Source organism: Colius striatus, chromosome 15 (genome assembly GCF_028858725.1).
Source record: "Colius striatus isolate bColStr4 chromosome 15, bColStr4.1.hap1, whole genome shotgun sequence".
Lineage (NCBI taxonomy): Eukaryota > Metazoa > Chordata > Aves > Coliiformes > Coliidae > Colius > Colius striatus.
Genome location: NC_084773.1, coordinates 17,421,706 through 17,439,715, shown reverse-complemented (window position 1 = coordinate 17,439,715; position 18,010 = coordinate 17,421,706). Strand labels below are relative to the sequence as shown.

Here is an 18,010-nt window from a genome sequence, read left to right as displayed (position 1 = left end):
CACTGGCTCACCATTGCTTGTTGTTGGACCCCTCAGGTCAGCAAATGTGTCTGGCTCATAGACCATAGAAAAAGAGAGGCATCTTCACAGCACCATGCAAAATCTCCATGCTATATAACATATTTGAAGTCGGTTATCTGCTTCACTGGTTTTGGCATTCTCAGCCTTGTTTTCTCAGCTCATTCAAACTAGCAATAAAAAGGAAACTTAGCTGCCAGCCTTTGCTCCCAGGATAAGAGAATGACACACACCAGCTACAGGCACCATCACACAGCCACAGACCAGCAGATACCGCTGCTGTGATGCACAATGGGATGCACAGCATGGCAGCCCTGTGTCTTGGGACTCGGATACTGAGGACATGCTGGTAAAACCATTCTTGCTGCCCAAACCTATGGTGGTGGTTTCACTGTGTGAGCCCTGCAAGCCACTGCTGTGGCAAACATGTTGCTGCCTCCATCAGTGTTGCCTAGGAACAAAGTTGAGCTCCAGGCAATTCCACAAGACCCCTGGGTGTCCCCACAGAGCATCTGCCACCAGCCTCGTTATACCCAGCTGGCCAGGGCTCCTTCCCCATGGCAGTGCTTTCCCAGTAGATAAGATCAGCTTGGGGAAAACCAAGAGAAGTCAGGGGACTCAAAGTGAGTTTATCATCCTCAAGCAGCCTCAATGTCATGTCTCAGCATCCTGGCAGACTCAGAGCAGAGATGTATAACTCAGGTTATACATCAGATGCCGACTGTGAAAAATGTAAAGGCAATGTCATCCTTCTCCCTGGAGGTTGAATCAAAGGAATCACAATCAGCAAACAGTCTTTGAATTATTTACTGCATTATTGTTTTTTCCCTCATGTCTGTCATACCAGTTTCTGCTGATGTGCTGGCTTCTGTTTTGCTGAAGTAATAAAAGCTATTAAAACTGGAAAACTTTCAAACGATTCCATTGCTGCACATGGCACCTGCCCATGAGCATCATCATGTGCTCGAGACAGGCACTGGAGAAGTCTAACATCATAAATCTCTTGAGCCTGGAGATGATGTACCTAGGAAGTACACAAAAGGACTTCCTTGGCCCTGCATTTCTCCAGCTTCAGAATGGGGTTTCATAGAGATGGCACCATCTTCCCAAGCAGACCTCCCACAGGGCTCTCACAGCAAACAGCATCAGAGCACATGCTCAGAGCTGCATCTTCCCACAGAAATGATCCCATCATGCCCTGAGTTAAGAAAGCCTGAAATGCTGTTCTTTTTCCAGGCTATCTAACATAGGTTCATTCAGCCAGTTCCTGACAGCAGCCAATGAGGGAGGAAAGCACTGCATCTGCTCACAGGGAAGCCAGCAGCACCGTCAGCCTATCGCTAGAACAGGTAGGGACAGGGCAAAACCAGGCTAGATGAGGACCTTCACTTTTTAGGAGCATGAGAGAGCCCCAAGGATAGCAGTGCTGAGAGCCTCTGGGAGGGGAGTATTGTCTCTGTCCCACCTGGTGCTGACCACATCTCTGAGGTGATCTGGGACCAGAGACCTGCAGTTCTGGTGCTCCTGTCCCAGAGTTTACAGTGATTACCCAGGTACCCTTGTGAGTGGTTTAGCTGCTCTCCAGGAGCTGGACAGGCCATCTTTCACATCTGATAATCTAGAAGTGCATGAAGCATAGGATTATTGGCTGCCTAACAGTCAGCATCCTTCAGGGCAGCAGTCCTGATCCCAATTACCTACAGGAGGAGGTACAAGACATACATCAACTTCAGTCACTTATTTTAACCATCCAGGGAGAGACTCTCAGGAGCTCAACAGCACTTTGCACTTCAGTCCCACAGAAAGCCAAGCAGCAGCTTAGCAGAGTCTAGACTACCCGAGACCAGAGGAGTCACAAAACCACACACACTCAGTGCAAGCCCAGCGTCTCGGACTGCCGTGCTGTGGGTGACAGTGATGTGGCTGATGGTCACTTGCCAGCCATTCCCACACATCAGCCCTCCCTCCATCTTCAGGAGCCGATGTGTGTGTGTATGTAACAACATATCAAAGGAGCTGCAGCACAATTAAGACTGAGAAGTGAACACATGATTATTATTTTTCAGGCTCTTTTCTCCTGCGGGTGACAGAACACAATCAACCCCTGACATGCTTGGTTGCTTAGTAGCAGACAGCCACATTTTTAATTATATACTAAAATATGCTAAAGAACATAAAACGGCTGTGTGACTAATAGGTGTGTATCAAGAAAGGCATGTGACAGCAGCTAAATTGCTTCACTGTCTGATAAAGAGTGCCTCTGCCAGGCTTGTCATTGAGAGATCAAGTGAAGGAGGTGGAAAGTATTATTAATAAAACAGCGACTTTTAAAAATACACCTCATTGTTTGCAGGGCTTTTTTTTCCCTCCTTTCTCATGCCTAGCATTAATTTAATTCCTTTCCACTTATTCAGCTTTAATTCCTGATTTTTCCAAATGGAGCTGTTATCATTGGACCTAAAATCTCCACTTATCTTCTTATTACCTTCAATGACACGCTACTCCAAAGAGCAAAGCAGAAAGCTGTCTGGGACCCAGCTGGGCTCTGCAGGGCAAGCTCTTCATTGGTTTGCTTGAACAAGATTCTTGTAGTGGTCAGAGAACAACAAATTCTTATTTACATGCTCTGAAGTGATTTCTTTTGCAGCAATGTGCTCTGGAAACTGCCTTTCAGCAGGGGAAAAAGAAAAGAGAAGGATGATGAGCTCTGGTATTTTTTTTACAAAGGAGCCTCTAAAGTCTTTTTACTACTCATGTCCAGTCAATAGTAGCATTCAGTACAAAATGAGAGTCAGGAGAGAGGTCTTGAGGACATTAAAAGATTGTAACTATTCAAAGGAGCAGAGCTCAACACCCCAGCGACTGCCCTGCTCCTCACTCGGCTCAACACGTGCCCACCCACCCTGTGCTCGCCTGTCTGGGGCCGTTACTGCTGGTACAAACTACCCACTGCCTTCAGAGAAGGTGGCTTGCAGATACCAGTGTGAACTCACAGCTTGCCCCGGAGCAAGGCAAGTTCACCGGCCTGTGCCGGGCTGGAGCTGCCGTGGGGGCTGCGGCTTCTGTCTCGTCTGCGCTGTGCTGCAGCTGAAATCCCCCCTGGCAGGTCTGTGCCCACTCAGGGAAGCCTGCCCACATTAAAGCCTCGCAGCTGGCTGGGGAGGATGCAGCCCCACAAAAGAGAGCTAGTCCTTGCTTGTTCAGTTCGTGTCCAACTCTTGTTGCCATTGAAGGAGAGAAGCCAGCGGGAGCGGCGAGCTCTGGAGTGGCACTGCTGAAGGGTGAGGGCACAGCGAATGCACCTGGACGAGGACACAGTGCCCAGAGCTGTGTGCCACATCTACCAAACTTGCTCAGAGCCCACAGTGCATCCCAGGGACTCAGTGCCCCTGCCAGCACCCAGCCTGGCCCTGCTCCCACGGGGTGAGTGCAATGTCCTGACACCGGGTTCATGCTGGAGATGGGCACTTGCCTATCTTCCCTCCCTTGTAACTGCAGCTGCCCTACCTACCAATCACCACAGCCAGGCAACTGCAGATGGGCCGTGCCCACCTCCTAAAGCCTTTGACAGCATTCTACAGCCACCTCAATCACTCAGAGAGGGTCCCCTGGCCTCCCCTGCCCACAGCAGACACGTGAGGAATTAAGGGTTTCTCCCATAGCTCTTCTGAGACAGTATCCACAATATACAACCACAGACATCAACCCCACGGTGACTTTTAGAAAGACATTAAAGCAGCAATCAGTATTTAGATGCTTTGCACATCCAGGCTCATCCTACTGACCATAGCAGCCTTCTTGCTGCCTTGCACAACTCTTGGACACCACTAATGGTGAGCTCTGTCACAAGAACCATCACTTCCCACAGCCACAGAGCCAAGTGCAGGGATGGGCTGAGAGAGGCCACGCCAGGGGCTGGGAGCTGTCACAAGAGCACCTGTCTGCATTCAGTCTTGTCCAAGTTCAACAGAAGCCTTCTCACTCCTTTGCAATCTTGATGAGAAAGTCCTAACAAGGAAGAAACTGCAGCTTCAGGCCTCAGTAGAGACATGAGCCTCAACATGCACCTGTCAAAAGTCACTCTCAAAAACTGAGTAGTTTCAAGTCAGGATGCACTTTGGATCACAGGCAAAGACAACAGCCACGGTCAGTGCTCATGTCCTTAACCTGTGAAGCAGCATCCTATTAAGCCTTATTGATATTAATGAGTGTGTGACCCTTTCTCAAGCCTTGCATTTTTTAAAGTGCACTTCAAAGGAGCTGGAGGAACACAGAGCATGACCACCACTCAGTGCCAGGACCACCCACTGATGTGATGGCAAGAGGAGCAGCAGTAGCTGAACCAGCTGAGGCAGCACACTCACCAGCTCCTTGCAGGTGTCTAGTTGCTGCCAGGCTCTCAGGGGCACCTCATTGGAAGGAGAGCATGAGGTGGTGACATGATAAAAGGGTCCTGCTGTGCTACCACACCACACAGCCCAGCCCTGCAGCATCCCATAGCCTAGCCACAGGGCGTTCCAGCAAACCACACCACACTAGATGTTGGTGACCTTAACATCCACTTTCTTACCCTGTACAGCATTTTTCAGACTTGTCCCAAGGAACTAAAAGGCTCCTAAGAAGACCTGCTACCACCTCTCTGCTGACCCCCAGAGCAACTGCTGACAGCCATTATACGTTTTCTTCCTGCTCCTCCTGGGTTCTCCAACCCAGCCAAACCCTGGAGCTGCTCTCACTGACAGCAAGAAAAAAATCACTCCCAAAATGCAGCCCTAGCACAACTGACCACTCAAAGGAAAATCAAAATAAGAGCTGAAACCAAAACTTAAATTAGCAATTATATCCTAGGCTGGTGATAAACAGACTTCCTCTTGCAGTACTACAAGACAAGGTCTTAATGCTGTGCTGAATTCCTGAAGAAATAGCATTACAAAGCCTGCTGGAAACACTCACAAGCTTTAACTCAAGTATCTTCTCCAAAGCAGGCAAGAGGGCTTTTCCATTGCTGCCCTAGCTGAGCCAGTTAGCTTCACCCAGCCATTTTTGGGTAGGATGGTTTGTAACTTGAGTGATATAGGACAGCTAATCATTTTTTAATAGCACCTGAACTGAGTACTATCTGCTCCTAATAGGTATCAGATTTTCAAGACAGGTCAAATTCAAAACCCAAGTTGTCTGCATTCAGGGCTGAACATCCATGAAAATGCACTAACCACAGCAACGTCCACAGAGACGGGGAGGACTCCACGCTGTGAGCACAGGAAGCAACAGCCTGTCCAAGAACAAGACCAGAAGGGATGAAAGCAACAGAGACAGAAAAATCATGAAGATGAGAAGACAAAACAAGACTCCAGTTGGCTCCTAACAGCCAGTCACTGCAGCTCCCAGCACAGCCCAGGAGCAGCTGCTTGCATGTGGGGTGAGTGGAGGGTTCAGGAGTGACCTGAGGGTGAGAAGAAAGGACTGAGACGTCCCTGTGCACAGCTGGAGAAGGTAGTGAGGTGCTTCTGTGTAGGGCTGCAGGGGTAGGTGACCTTGCAGGGGTGACAGTGAGGCAGACAGTCAGAGGTGCCCTGCAGCCCCACCGAGCCCATGCCTGACCCTGAGAAGAGCAACTCAATTGTGGGGGAGGTGATGGCTGGTAGATACCCCTTTGGAAAAGGAGGGAGGTGAAAAGTCTTCCATAGAGAGGGACCTGGGAATCCTGGGTGACAACAGATTGAATGTGAGCCACCACTGTACCCTCATGACCAAGGCTAATGGCATCCTGGGGGGCATCAAGAAGAGTGTGGGCAGCAGGTCAAGGGAGGTTCTGCTGCCCCTCTACTCTGCCCTGGTGAGGCCTCATCTGGGGTCCTGTGTCCAGTTTTGGTCTCTCCAGTTCAAGAGTGACAGAGAACTTCTGGAGAGAGTCCAGCATGGGGCTAACAAGATGCTGAGAGGACTGGAACATCTCTGACAAAGACAGGCTATGAGACCTGAGGCTGTTGAACCTGGAGAAGAGAAGGCTGAGGGGAGACCTCACCAACACATATAAATACCTAAAGGGTGTGGAGTCTCCTTCTCTGGAGGTTTCCAAAGCTGCCTGGACACGCTTCTGTGCCCCTTATGGAGGGGGCTGAGCTGGATGATCTCTGCAAGAGCCCACAGGAAGGGTGAGAGGCAGTGATGTTTCTCCTCTTCCCCTTACACTGCACCATAAGCTTCAGGTCCATCCGCTTCGGCACGTATTCGGGAAGCCCAAGCAGGACCCAGACAAAGGCCCCATCCCCGCTGTGCTAGCACCGTATAAACACAACCAGAGAGCTCTGGTGACACCAGGGCTGCTGACCAACACCAGGTCAGGCACACGGACACAGGAGCACTGCTGGGACTCCAACGGCACAGAGAAACAGGATCGACTGACACGGAAAACGAGTGGCTTACACAGACGTATGTGAAAAACCAAATGCTTTAATCCATCTATCAAGAACAACAGTTCAAATTATTTCATTGGATACATTAATATTGATCCATAATTTACAGTGCTATGGACCATACACAAATTATTGCTGCAGTCCACAGCAGATGAATATCAACATTACAGTACCAAGCATCATAGCAAGAGGCAGTAATTAATGTCACTTTTTCAAGAAATATAGGTATTTATACTATTATCAACATCAGCTTCCCCCCCAGTGCATTTTATGTCAAACAACATAAATGTAAGTGCATTATTTTGTGCTTTGTGCTTTCCTTATGTACCTTCTTTTTGCTTTTACAGGTTTGTAAGAGTTAAATATTGCTTTGTAGGCCAAAAGCAGTAAGGAAGAACTTCACGGTACTCTGCACTTTCCTGCTTGTGGCATGGCTTTGGCAAAGTGAGAACTGGTCGGTGCCCTGTCCACCCAGTGTCACACCAGACACTGCCATCAGACCGGGCACCAACTCCTGCCTGCCACACTCCACCCAGCTCATGCCAAACCCAGCCTGCAATTGCTGTCTCTGTCCTCTGACATTAATCTTTCACAAAATGTCACCATCACACAATCCACAGGCAAAGACATCTCCAGGTAGCATCTGCCTGGAGATCTGTGTCTCCTAGAGACATCCCCCACTGCAGTATCAATGTGCTTCCACTCAAAGGGTGGGCAACATCAGAGGAAGGCTGTAGCCAAAGGAAACACGGGGTGAGGAGCGAGCAGGGCACAGCTAGGTCGTATGTTGCCCCAGAGCAACACAACAGCACAGGGAACACACAACACAGCTGCTGGGGCCACAGTGACTGCTATCAAGAATTCCAGCTCTTGAGATAACGGTTTTGCTTGAATCCTGCCTCATCTCCACACAGCACATAGCCAAAAATCCTTAGTCCTGGCTGTCAGCGAGTGCCAGTGTTTCACGTAAGCTTGAAAAATATTGATATACCACAGTCTAGACTCAAATTCCAAATGCCCAGCACAGGCATCAAACCAAAAGCCTTACCCAACATATTCAGTGGTTCTCAGTTACTGCACTCCAGAGTGCACACCCTGATTTTGTACAATGCTGCAGAGCTGTCTCACTGGGCAGGGAAGGGTAACACAGCCCTGTGTAACAGCTACATGCATTTCACAGCCCTGATCCACTTTACCTGTCACCATTACCAAAGGGCAGCCCCAGAAGCCTCAGAGCTAACCATGGCACAGCTGCCTGCAGGGAATTCCCCTGCCCAAGGACCACGATGGCCACAGTGCATCCTGCAGGCTCCCGGGTCCTGCCCTGGGCCAGAGCTTCACTACCCGAGGAAAGACACATTCCCAAAAGCTGTCTGGGGTGGGGGGGAGAGGCATCATTATAATCTAAGTCCAGCTCCTCCTTTGAAAAAGAAAGAACAGAAAAGAAAGAGAAAAGTCACAACCCTGTGGTTGCATCGACACCAACACAGAGCTCACTGCCCTGGCAGAGACGGGGACGGCCGGAGAGAGGGCAACAGCCACGGGCAGAGCGAGAGGAGCGCAGGCCCCAGAGCCTCTGCAGCTCCTGACACCGTCCCCATCGCTGCTCAATTCACATTTGATTTCTGAACACTAACTGCTGCGACCGAGGTTTCCTTACTGAGCCTGCCAAACCAGCACTCCAGCCACTGACCGTTTCACCTACCCTACGGAACTCCCAGTGCAGCGCCAAGGGGAAGGGGAAGCTCTTGTTCGCTCTGTGTAGGCACCACGCTACACCGCAACGCCCTGTCCGACACCACCCCAAAGCTCTCTCCCATGCCCCACTTCAGTCAGTGCTAGTCGAGGAAGACTACAACTAGAGTTTAAGGCACTTCATTCTGAACGCCATCCGCTCGCCTGCGAGTGAGAAATCCATCCAGTCCCTCTGCTCCCAGCCCCACAGGTCACCTCTGTACAACACCTAGGCTGATAGATACACTAACTACCGGTATTGCATAGGACTACGCTTGAGTAGATAATGCACCCAACTACTTTTACAACATTGTTGCATGTTAAAAATTAATAATCTTGTCATCAAGTAACAGTTATTTGCAGATACAGTAATTTACTCTCTTTTTTTTGTCTGTTTGTTTTTTCCTTAAGTCAGCCTCAGTGCTGAAATAAAACACAAATTCCTATTAAGGGTATATTAACTACGTAGTTATGTTTCCAAGCATCTTAACTACTCTTTTTTTGTTTTCTCCTGTATCACTAAAAATAAATATGTAGGTTCAGTTTCTCTACAGAGCTGTTTTATTACCTAATCTAGATTTGTACTCTACCTTAAATGTGTTTAAAAACGTTTCCAAAGTGAGACTGTAATATACAAAATATTCTCAAAACCTCTCTTAAAACACAGAACCCTGCACAAAAAGCTTCCTTTCAAGTGTTTACAAAGAACGCAGAAAACTTCCAATGGAGGTTTAAAAACATCAAAAAACTGTTGCAATATTAAGAAGCAAAAAAAAAAAAGACCTTACAAATGAAATACAAATATATTTAAAACAAAACAAGAAGCTGAGGGTAACTAAGGGCCCCATGCAAATCAAAATCAACTGTACAATGCCATTTAAAAAAACAACAAATGACAAAATAAAGTCAATTAGATATGTACAACATCATGTGCCCAGCTGAGAAAACGTTGCAACTTCTGCTTTGCCCAACAACTGTATCCCAACTTACAGTGCTCCTGCTTGGTTTACTGCTGGCAAGCCATCACAAAACCAAAACAAAAACCTAAGAGAGCAAAAAAAACCCCCCCTTGAACCGTGATCAAAAAGGCAAACCCAAATCAGCTCAGAGTGAAAGGAAGCGGCGCCCCCAGAGAGACACTCGCATCTCCCTGCAGTTCTACATCACCATCAACACAATCAGGATGTCTGGTCACTTTTGTTGTTGTTTGTATTCTGAGCGGAGTAGGGTGCGTATTTTTTCCCTAAACATTTGCCACGTAAAGACCAATGTTTGAGGGACACTGTATCTTTAAGGCAGCACTCAATTAACACCATTACAAATTGGACTTCTTTTTTGGTTTTGGTTTCTTTACATTCCTTAACTTTACATTTCGTTTCCAAGGAAATAGGTTGCATTTACAATTCTATGATTCCTCCCTCCCAACCACCCCAACCCCCCCCCCCCCAAAAGTAGAAACAGACTCTTCAGTTGTAATTCTATTGCTTTGAGTAGATTTGACCAGTTCAAAGTTCTTGGCAATCCAGTTCACAGATACTGTACATGTGCTGTACAAGATTTTGGAGGCGTTGGTAGTTTTAAAATAGAATATACAAGTTTCTTCACAAAAATCCTAAAAAAAATCCTATATATATAATATACACACATACACACACACACACACACACAGGGCTACTGAGGAAGCACAAGGGGGAAAAAAAAAATCATCAAAAAAATTCTACAAAAGGTAAATTATTTCATCTACTGATCAAGAACCAAAAGCAGTTTATGAAAGGTGTGGCAAATGTATGCTAACAAGCATGATCGGTGTCCTCCATGCTCACACTGCTCCGCCTGCTACTCGTCTTCGATGCTCCAGGAGACACAGAGGAAAGTAGTGGGTCAGTTACTCCAACTGGGGAGAGAGTATCGTCCATCAGGATGTCTTCCAGTTTGGATCCCATTTTGGGAGGAACGCCGTAAGTGCCTGTCGGTTCAGCCACGTTTCCGAGGTTGTCGCTGAAGGTGATGGTGCCGTCGGTGAGATCCAGGGTGGTGGTGCAGGACAGGTCTGTGTGGTGTGGCATGATGTCTTGGTTGCAGTTGTCCAGCACAGGTTCTTGTTTGATGACCCTGTTGACCATATCGGGGGAGCAAAGGCCGGTAGATGGAACAAGGGACAGTCCGTGTGCCCGAGCTTGCATCTCAAGTTCCTGCAAAGGAGGATAAAGGACAAATCAAAAATAAATCTGAGCCATCTTGTGCTCTTAAGTACTGCAGTTAGTTGCTTTCTGTCAGACACAAACCTCCCTCCTTTCCAGCAGCAAGTGCTTGCACCTTGCACACTTCTGCACTCGAACATTAGCCTCTTGAAGAGGTGGGTGAAGACAACCCCACTCAGGCCCTTCACACTTCCCCTCAGAACCCACACCAGTGCCAAAAGCAAGAGCCCTGTAGCACACATTTTCCCTCGGGGCCATCCTCAAACCTGTGCCATGGTTGGAAATTTTGGCATCAGGTGAGGTGAGGTCTGGTTCAGGGGTCTGGTTTTTATGTGATTCTGACTAAAGAAGGAACCAGATGAAAGATGCTTAAAAAGTAATCTGACCTGGCATTGCAATACCACTGCTTGATGTTGCTCTGCAGAAGGGTTGTGTGACTATCATCTCACTCTAGCAAACAGATTGCTCAACAAAGTACAGAAACTCTGCTGAAGCTCAGCCCAGCCTGTTCTATTTTAAAGCTGTTTACTGACACACTTGACTCTTGGGTATTTGTAGCTTCCTTATCCACTTTGTGGATTAGCTGTTCAGGGGTCTCCTGTCACGGGACAGCCAGCATCAAAGTTCAGCTGTTGGCCCTGCAGGTGAGCAGCAGTATGAGAACAACTGGGACAGAACCATCTCCATGTTACTTGTCCTCACCCCCAATTCTAGATGTACTTCTGTAACTACCCTTTTATGGAGTGGAGATTCAGATCTCTTTGGTCACCTGCAGAACAGAGTTGACAACAAAAGCTGTATAGATGGAAGGTTCAAACACTGTATAGGTGCAAGGTTAAGGTTTCCTATCCAGTTTGGGGTGAAGGCAAAGTAATTAATTAGAGAAAGGGAGCTGTCACCCATAAACCTGTGTCATACAGGCTATTGGGAGCCTGGGTGAATCTAACAAGGCAACAACCCATGGAGAAAACATTCATGTCACCTACTGCTTTTCAGTGTGGAAAAGGAAAACTTTTATAGTCCAACAGACTTCAAGGAATGAAGACAACCAAACATAGTTCTTTGGATAAGCAACCAGCTCAGAATCCATAGGTCTTGGGTGTCTTGCTGTAAAGAGTCCTCACATTAAGTGTTGTGCCATGCAGTTGCCCTCAGACAAGCCAGGGTAGCCTCCACATCAAATACAGCTGCCAGGCCCCAAGATATCTACAGGGACTCAAGATACAGTCTGCCACCAATACTGCCCACTCGTCTTGTAAGCACTTTTCCCTCTCTACCAGAAAGCAGATGACAGATTCCTGCAGAGCCTCAGGGAAAGGCTGATGAAGAGAGGAAATAAGAGAACAGAGGTAGAAGACTTCGATCTTCAGAGCTTCTCTGACAGAGAGGGCCTAAACTGCTCCACACACAACTTATAAAACCCACAAGCAAAACAAAAAGATTTCACTTACTGCTACTCATCTGAAATCACTTCAGAAAGAAAACAAACACTAAAGCGACAGGTAACAAAAAGACTCCACAGACAACTGAAGTGAACATATCCTCGAACAGCTGAGCTGAATTTCATCACCACCAACAAACAGGTGACATATGAAGTCCCACAGCCTTAGGTCTGGCACCCAGAAGAAGAAAAGAAATTACACTACAAACTTTCTCACCATTAATTAAATCAGCGGTTCCTTCTAACCCACATTCCTACCAACAAGCTTCAGGTACCACTGTTTGCAGCCACACGCTAAAACACTGAGAGTATTTGAAGCTTCTCTGTCAGCAAACCTGTATTCTGAGCAGCAGGTGCCTGTTGGCATGTTCCAGCTTCTTCTGCCTGTTCTCCAGCTCCTTGGTGCGCTGCTGCTCTCGCTGCAGCTTACGGATGTAGTCCACCGACGCCTTCAGGATGGTTCCCTTATTCCAGCGCATGTCCCTTGGAAACCAACACAAAGGGAAGGGTTAAGGCTCTTGGGGAAGCTTTATTTTCTAGTCATCACCTTCACATTGGCAGCTCTGATTACACCTCACATACAGTAATGCCTGGCTAATATTTATTCCGAGTTTATGAACAGAGCAGGCATCTACAATGCACTAGAGGGGGCCAGAGTGCAGCTCTTGGCAGCAGTCTGCAGCCAGCCCCGAGGGCACAGAGCCCAGGAGCTGCCCTGGGCCCTTCCCAGCACACCCAGGCAGCCCTTGCCCTTGCCTTGGGCACAGGTTGGGACCTGCCCAGTGCAGAGCTGAAGACCAGGGCTCCTTTCATTGCTGACCTGATGGCAAGGCTGCAAAACAACAACGTCCAAACCCCAACATCACCCAGCTTGCTGGCTGGGTGATGCCTGACTTCAGTCAGGGAATTAAAAGGACCATGTGTGACCTGGTGCTTCTGTGAGAGAAAGATCTGACACCCTTTAGCTCCCAAGAATAAGTAAGCAACCATCTTAGCAGCACTGTGTGACAGCTGTGTTACAGCAGGAAGAGAAAAGCTCAAAACAGCCGTGTATTTGAGTGCTTTAAACTTAAACCACCACATTGCAGCCTGGGGGTAATGGTGCTTCATTCAGGGGGTACATGGCTCCTGTACCGCTTCTCCCACAGAATTCCTCCCATATTCACTTTAGAGAGAGGGGCTGCCTGCATCCCACACCATCTTATTTTGTTTAAATGAAGTTTACTGTAGGCTGCCAGTCTGAATCCAAGGATTCCGCTGTCCTGTAGGCTAATACTGTGCAATACTGTCTTGCTGGCCTTAGAGAAAGCAGATGAGCTTCTCTGAAGAGTAGCTATGAGTTACTCCATGAGCAACTGCCTTAAAACAATGGAAATTCTCCCCAAAAGCATGACAGGACACTGATTCAGAATTAAGTGAGACTTTCAAGCTCCAGAGCAGTGTGGGATTCCTTGCTATTGAATCAGCATTGGGAATGCATAAAAACAAGTTAGTAGCAGTAAAATTACCTACAAGAACTACTGGGAAATGACCACAAACACTGGCAAACTATCAGTGGGCAGACACACAGCTACACTCTTTATTTTTCTTCTTTTTTTCTTGGAAGGAAAGAGAATATGATGGCTTCCCAGAAGAACTGCTCCCCTTCTTCACAGGAAGAGGGAATGGTTCTGTCTTGCCAAGCTATGATATCTAATAAATTAAAAGAATCACTTAGCAAGGCAAGCAGCCAGGCAGTCAGCTAAGCAGGAAGGCTAGGACAGGGTTTCACATCCTGACAACTCCACCTCTGGTCAGGCAGCCAATCCTAGCACCAACCCCAGCCCTGCCAAAGCTGCCACACAACCCTACGAGAATTACCATGTTAACATGTTAGGAAAGTTCCAAAATGCAAAAACTCAACACCAAAGCAATTCTGAAAATAATATAACGGAAGCTCCAAGCATTTCTACAGCTGTGGAGTGCCAAGATCATACAAGAAAACTTTGGATTATTGCCTTTCTTTTTGTAAATCCTTTCCCTCCTCTAAGATTTTAACATGTCCCTCCCATAGTCTCCTGGGCCACGTTATACTTACGGGTCATTTGACTTGGGTATCAAAGTGCCTAGTTCTTTTATACGGTCATTGATATTGAATCTTCTTCTTCGTTCAACTTGGGGAAAAACAACACAGAAGGTCACAAGGAATAGTCACACTTAATTATAACATACCAAGTGCTTCAGCAAAGACTTAAGTGCCTTTGAAATGTTTGCCTGAAGCTTAAAAATCCCTGTGACAGAGTAATTCACTTTGCTCTCCCACACGTGCACAGGCTAAGACAGAAGTTCTGTCTACACTGTAAGAACGTGGGACTGCTGAAGTGACAAGGTGAAAGAGAGACTCTGTCAAGCCGGACGGCTGTGTTAGTACACAAGTCAAATGAGAAGCAAATGTTTTCCAAGGGAAAAAGCATCACAGGCAAACTCAGAGACAAAAATTTAGATGCTCAAGGAAATCCCAAAGCAGGAATAATGTCTCTTTTTTAAAGCACTCTTCCAGATGCAACATTTCAAATCCAAAAGTCAAACTTAAATATCAGCTTTTCATGGAAAAGGCTTCTGAATAGCTCAAGGCATGAAAGGGTTCCTTTTTTCTAGTAATGTACAGTATGAGAGGATCTTTTATGTCACAAGATGCTCATAATTTAGATGGTTTTTTTTTCCAAACATGGAAATAATGTGTTCCCTTCACAAATGGAATTGATAAACTTGCCACACTTGAGGACACGTGCTGGTGTTTAAAGTCACAGAGACCACATAGTGAAGATTTTAGATTAATTTAAAGAATAAAAAGGCAAAATTGTGCAAGGTGGATTTGTTAAAAGCCATTCCATTGATAACAATCACCCACTCACTTGGTTTACTGAAAACAAATGAGAAGTTTAAAGTTCCAGAGTAGATTTAAGCACACATCTCACATAAATTTGAGGTATTTGATCCATGGGCATAATGAACTGGTACCTCACTCAGCTCTAAAACATCAGCACTCAAACACTTAATGCCTAAAAAGCATTACTAGAATTGGTGTAAAATGTAAAGAACCAAAACTTACTCAAGTTGTGATTGTCTTTCTTTTGCCTCTCCTTAGCCAAGGCTCTTGCTTCTGACTCTGTAGGAAAAATACATGCTGTGCATGTGAATGAAGTAATTAGAACTGAAGTAATTCAAACACAACGTTTCTGTCCGTGAAACATTTGTGCAGTGAGCCTGGTCGGTATTTGTCCAGCCAACCATTAGACCCCTTCCCAGGAGCGAGAAGGGCCTGTACAGTCAGCTGTGATTGCCAGAACACAACGCTGGTGTTGAACCTTCCCCCTGCACCTGAGGAGCATTTCTTCCCAACAGTTGCCATACTGGCTTCCATGACGAGAACGTTTCCCACGGAGGCCCTGATTCAGCAAGGTATCTGAGGACAAGAAACTGCTGAAATCCAACATACCTTCTCCTACTTGTACATACAGCCAACACACTTAGGTAGCACACAGAGGCTGAACCAGAGGAACAGCATGCTTACTGCATTGCAGGATGTGAAGCAGCCAGGAGACTGAGGCTCTACTCAGCACAATTACAGCTACGTTCTTTTGTGGCACGTGCATGCACATCACCACAAGGCTCAAGGTGTAACCCAAGTGACCTATTAAAAACACAGCATTTGCCAGCTACACTAACTGTTCCAATTACATGAGAAAATAGATGAAAAATTCAACACCTTTACTAGCAATAACATTAGAAAATAGTGGTCCTTGCTTCAGGAAAAGCAAAGAGAAAAATAATGTCAACCAGGCTGCAGAGGAGTATGAGGTGCTGTCTCCAACTCACAACTGCCCCTAACCTTTAACTTCTAACTGCTCCACACATTTATTGTTGGATTTCAGTATTCAATAGTTCAGGTAAAAACAGAAGTAAAGTTGTTCTTTTCAGTTTTCATTCCGTCTCGCATTTCTCCAGCAGTTTTAGGTATTTGCATGTTTGCTCTTCTATTTTTTGAAAAAGATGAGGCCATTAACCTTTGTCCTGTTGCATTTACATCTCAAAACCAGTCAGTATTATTTAGTTTCACATTAAGTCAGTGAGGAGGAAAAAGTGTATCATCTACTAGCACGTTCCATTACAGAAACAACCCTTCACTGACTCCTGTTTCTTTGTGTCCCATAAAAGTCAAAATAGCAGATAATCAAGATTTCCCTTTGAGTACTGGAAGCTTGGTACTTCACCGCTTAGGTTACAAAGCTATCCCAATATTCTACATAGTATTACAAGACAGTGCATGTCTTCATAAAACTTGAGCTTAATCTGACATTGCCTTATGAAACACATTTGAAGTTTGCAAGGTCCAAACTGATAGAGACTGCACTCCTGGGTGAGCAAGAGTCCCGTTAAACAGTTCAGTAACTACAGCTGAGAACTCACACCTGTCATCAACATCAGATGCTGAGACAACAGATTTGATTTTTTGGGAGAGTTCATCATCATTTTGATATTTATACAGTAGGATGAAGGAAAGTTTCTGACAAATGCTAGATTTAAATATTGCAAGCTCTCTGCAGCCTGGCTGCAACAGCAATGCTAGGAAGTGGAGAGCCAAAATATTCCTGCCTTTAAGAACATGCTGATTTTGAAATCACAAGCTGTCAGGAAACACCATCCAGAGAGCTTTCTGCACAAAAGTTTGGTCAGAGCAATGTCAAAGTGACTGCTGTTAAATTTGGGGTTAATTCCTAAACCTCTTCTAAATTAAATGCAATCTGCCAGCATATATTTTGCACAGAAAAAGCACTGACCTAAATTGTTTCTGACTTCAGGTGAATATAGCATATAGACATTTAACTTAGTTCAGGGCTACTCTGACATACTGCCGACTTCCCTAAGACCACTCTGTCACCAATTTCCCCTCCCTTTCTGGCTTCATTGCCTCGAGTGTGATGGTCACAACCATCTGCAGTGAATCCACCAGCCCAGACATCCAACAAGCTGGGTGTTCAGTTTGCAGTCTACAGCCATCTATATCTTTCTATAATTGGGGCAACGAAACTGTCTGTAATGCAGGACTTGGAGCAGTTTTCATCCCCTCCCACCTTTCTCTTAACATAGTTTCATCACGGTACAAGCTGGTCTCTTTCTAGCAACCACACATCATTGTGCAGCGTGCATTCATTTGGCGCTGCTCTCAACTTCTGTGCAGTCATATAATTGCAGGTACCTGCCAGCTCAGAGATGTGGCATTTCCTCCTGACAAGCCAACTCCTGGGCTATTAAAACTGCTCCACTTAAACTAATTCCTGCCCAGAACCTGCTTTGCAACTGAGTCAGCGTGTGAGTTTTCACAACAGAAACCCAGAAGGACGACAGACATGACAGGAACTATGCCTCTAGTGTACTGCATGCAGTATGAATCCCTACTGGGCTTTAAGCACAGCCATTTGGGGGTATTAAGATGATTTTGTCATCAGTTCTAGAATGGATCTCCATTTGCTCCTCCTGTGGACAAGCTTGCCTTGTATAGTGTACCCTACACATGGTTATATCCTCTCCAATGAAGCAGAACAGCAAAAATAGACACAGAAAACATGAAACTTCCTATTTCTTCCTTCAAAATACTTCAGTTCTGTACATATGTGCTTAAGAAAAAGAGGTTTTCATGTCCCACTTCCCTCCTCCCGCCTCCCACAGCTTATTCACAGTGTGGCTGGAGGAAGCAACATGACAAATTTACAGGGTACTTCATTTTCATCTGCATAAGAGATGCATACTCTCTCTCAAGGGCCTAGTTTCACATTTTGTAAGATCTAGGTATCCAATTTCATATGACAACAGGTTATTTGCTCATTACTGCCCTCCTCTACAGGAATAAAGCCTCAATGAGTAGCATTCCCTGATGTGAATCCCATAGAGTCCAGATGTAAAGTCACTGAAGTTTGGTGTTGACAGAACAAACAATAAACCCAAACTAGAAAAACAGTTCTGCAAGAGATGCATGGAAGCTTCCTGTGACACAATGTTTTCTATGTGTAGGTCTGACTGTAGCACCTAGGGGCCCGATCTGAACTTGTGTCAGTGAACACACATGAACACGATGGCATTGCAGGCTAATATATCTGCTAACGAACAGTCTGCAAAGCAAGACATCACTATTCATCCACAACAGAAGTTATGGCCAATAT

At 46.1% G+C, this 18,010-nt stretch overlaps 1 protein-coding gene across 3 annotated transcripts in view; it reads right to left on the bottom strand.

The window, feature by feature from the left end:
• Positions 1 to 6,451: 6,451 nt before the first annotated feature.
• MITF (melanocyte inducing transcription factor) overlaps positions 6,452 to 18,010 on the bottom strand; it is a 103,656-nt gene continuing 92,097 nt past the window's right edge. For 2 of the 3 annotated variants that reach the window (XM_062008033.1, XM_062008032.1), the window contains exons 7-10: positions 14,902 to 14,976; positions 13,888 to 13,963; positions 12,146 to 12,293; positions 6,452 to 10,360 (exon numbers count right to left, since the gene is read on the bottom strand). In XM_062008033.1, coding sequence (XP_061864017.1) covers positions 9,959 to 10,360; positions 12,146 to 12,293; positions 13,888 to 13,963; positions 14,902 to 14,976 — 701 coding nt within the window. In that variant the 3' untranslated portion in view covers positions 6,452 to 9,958. The remainder of the gene's footprint in view (positions 10,361 to 12,145; positions 12,294 to 13,887; positions 13,964 to 14,901; positions 14,977 to 18,010) is intronic. The other variant, XM_062008034.1, reaches the window with a different exon arrangement.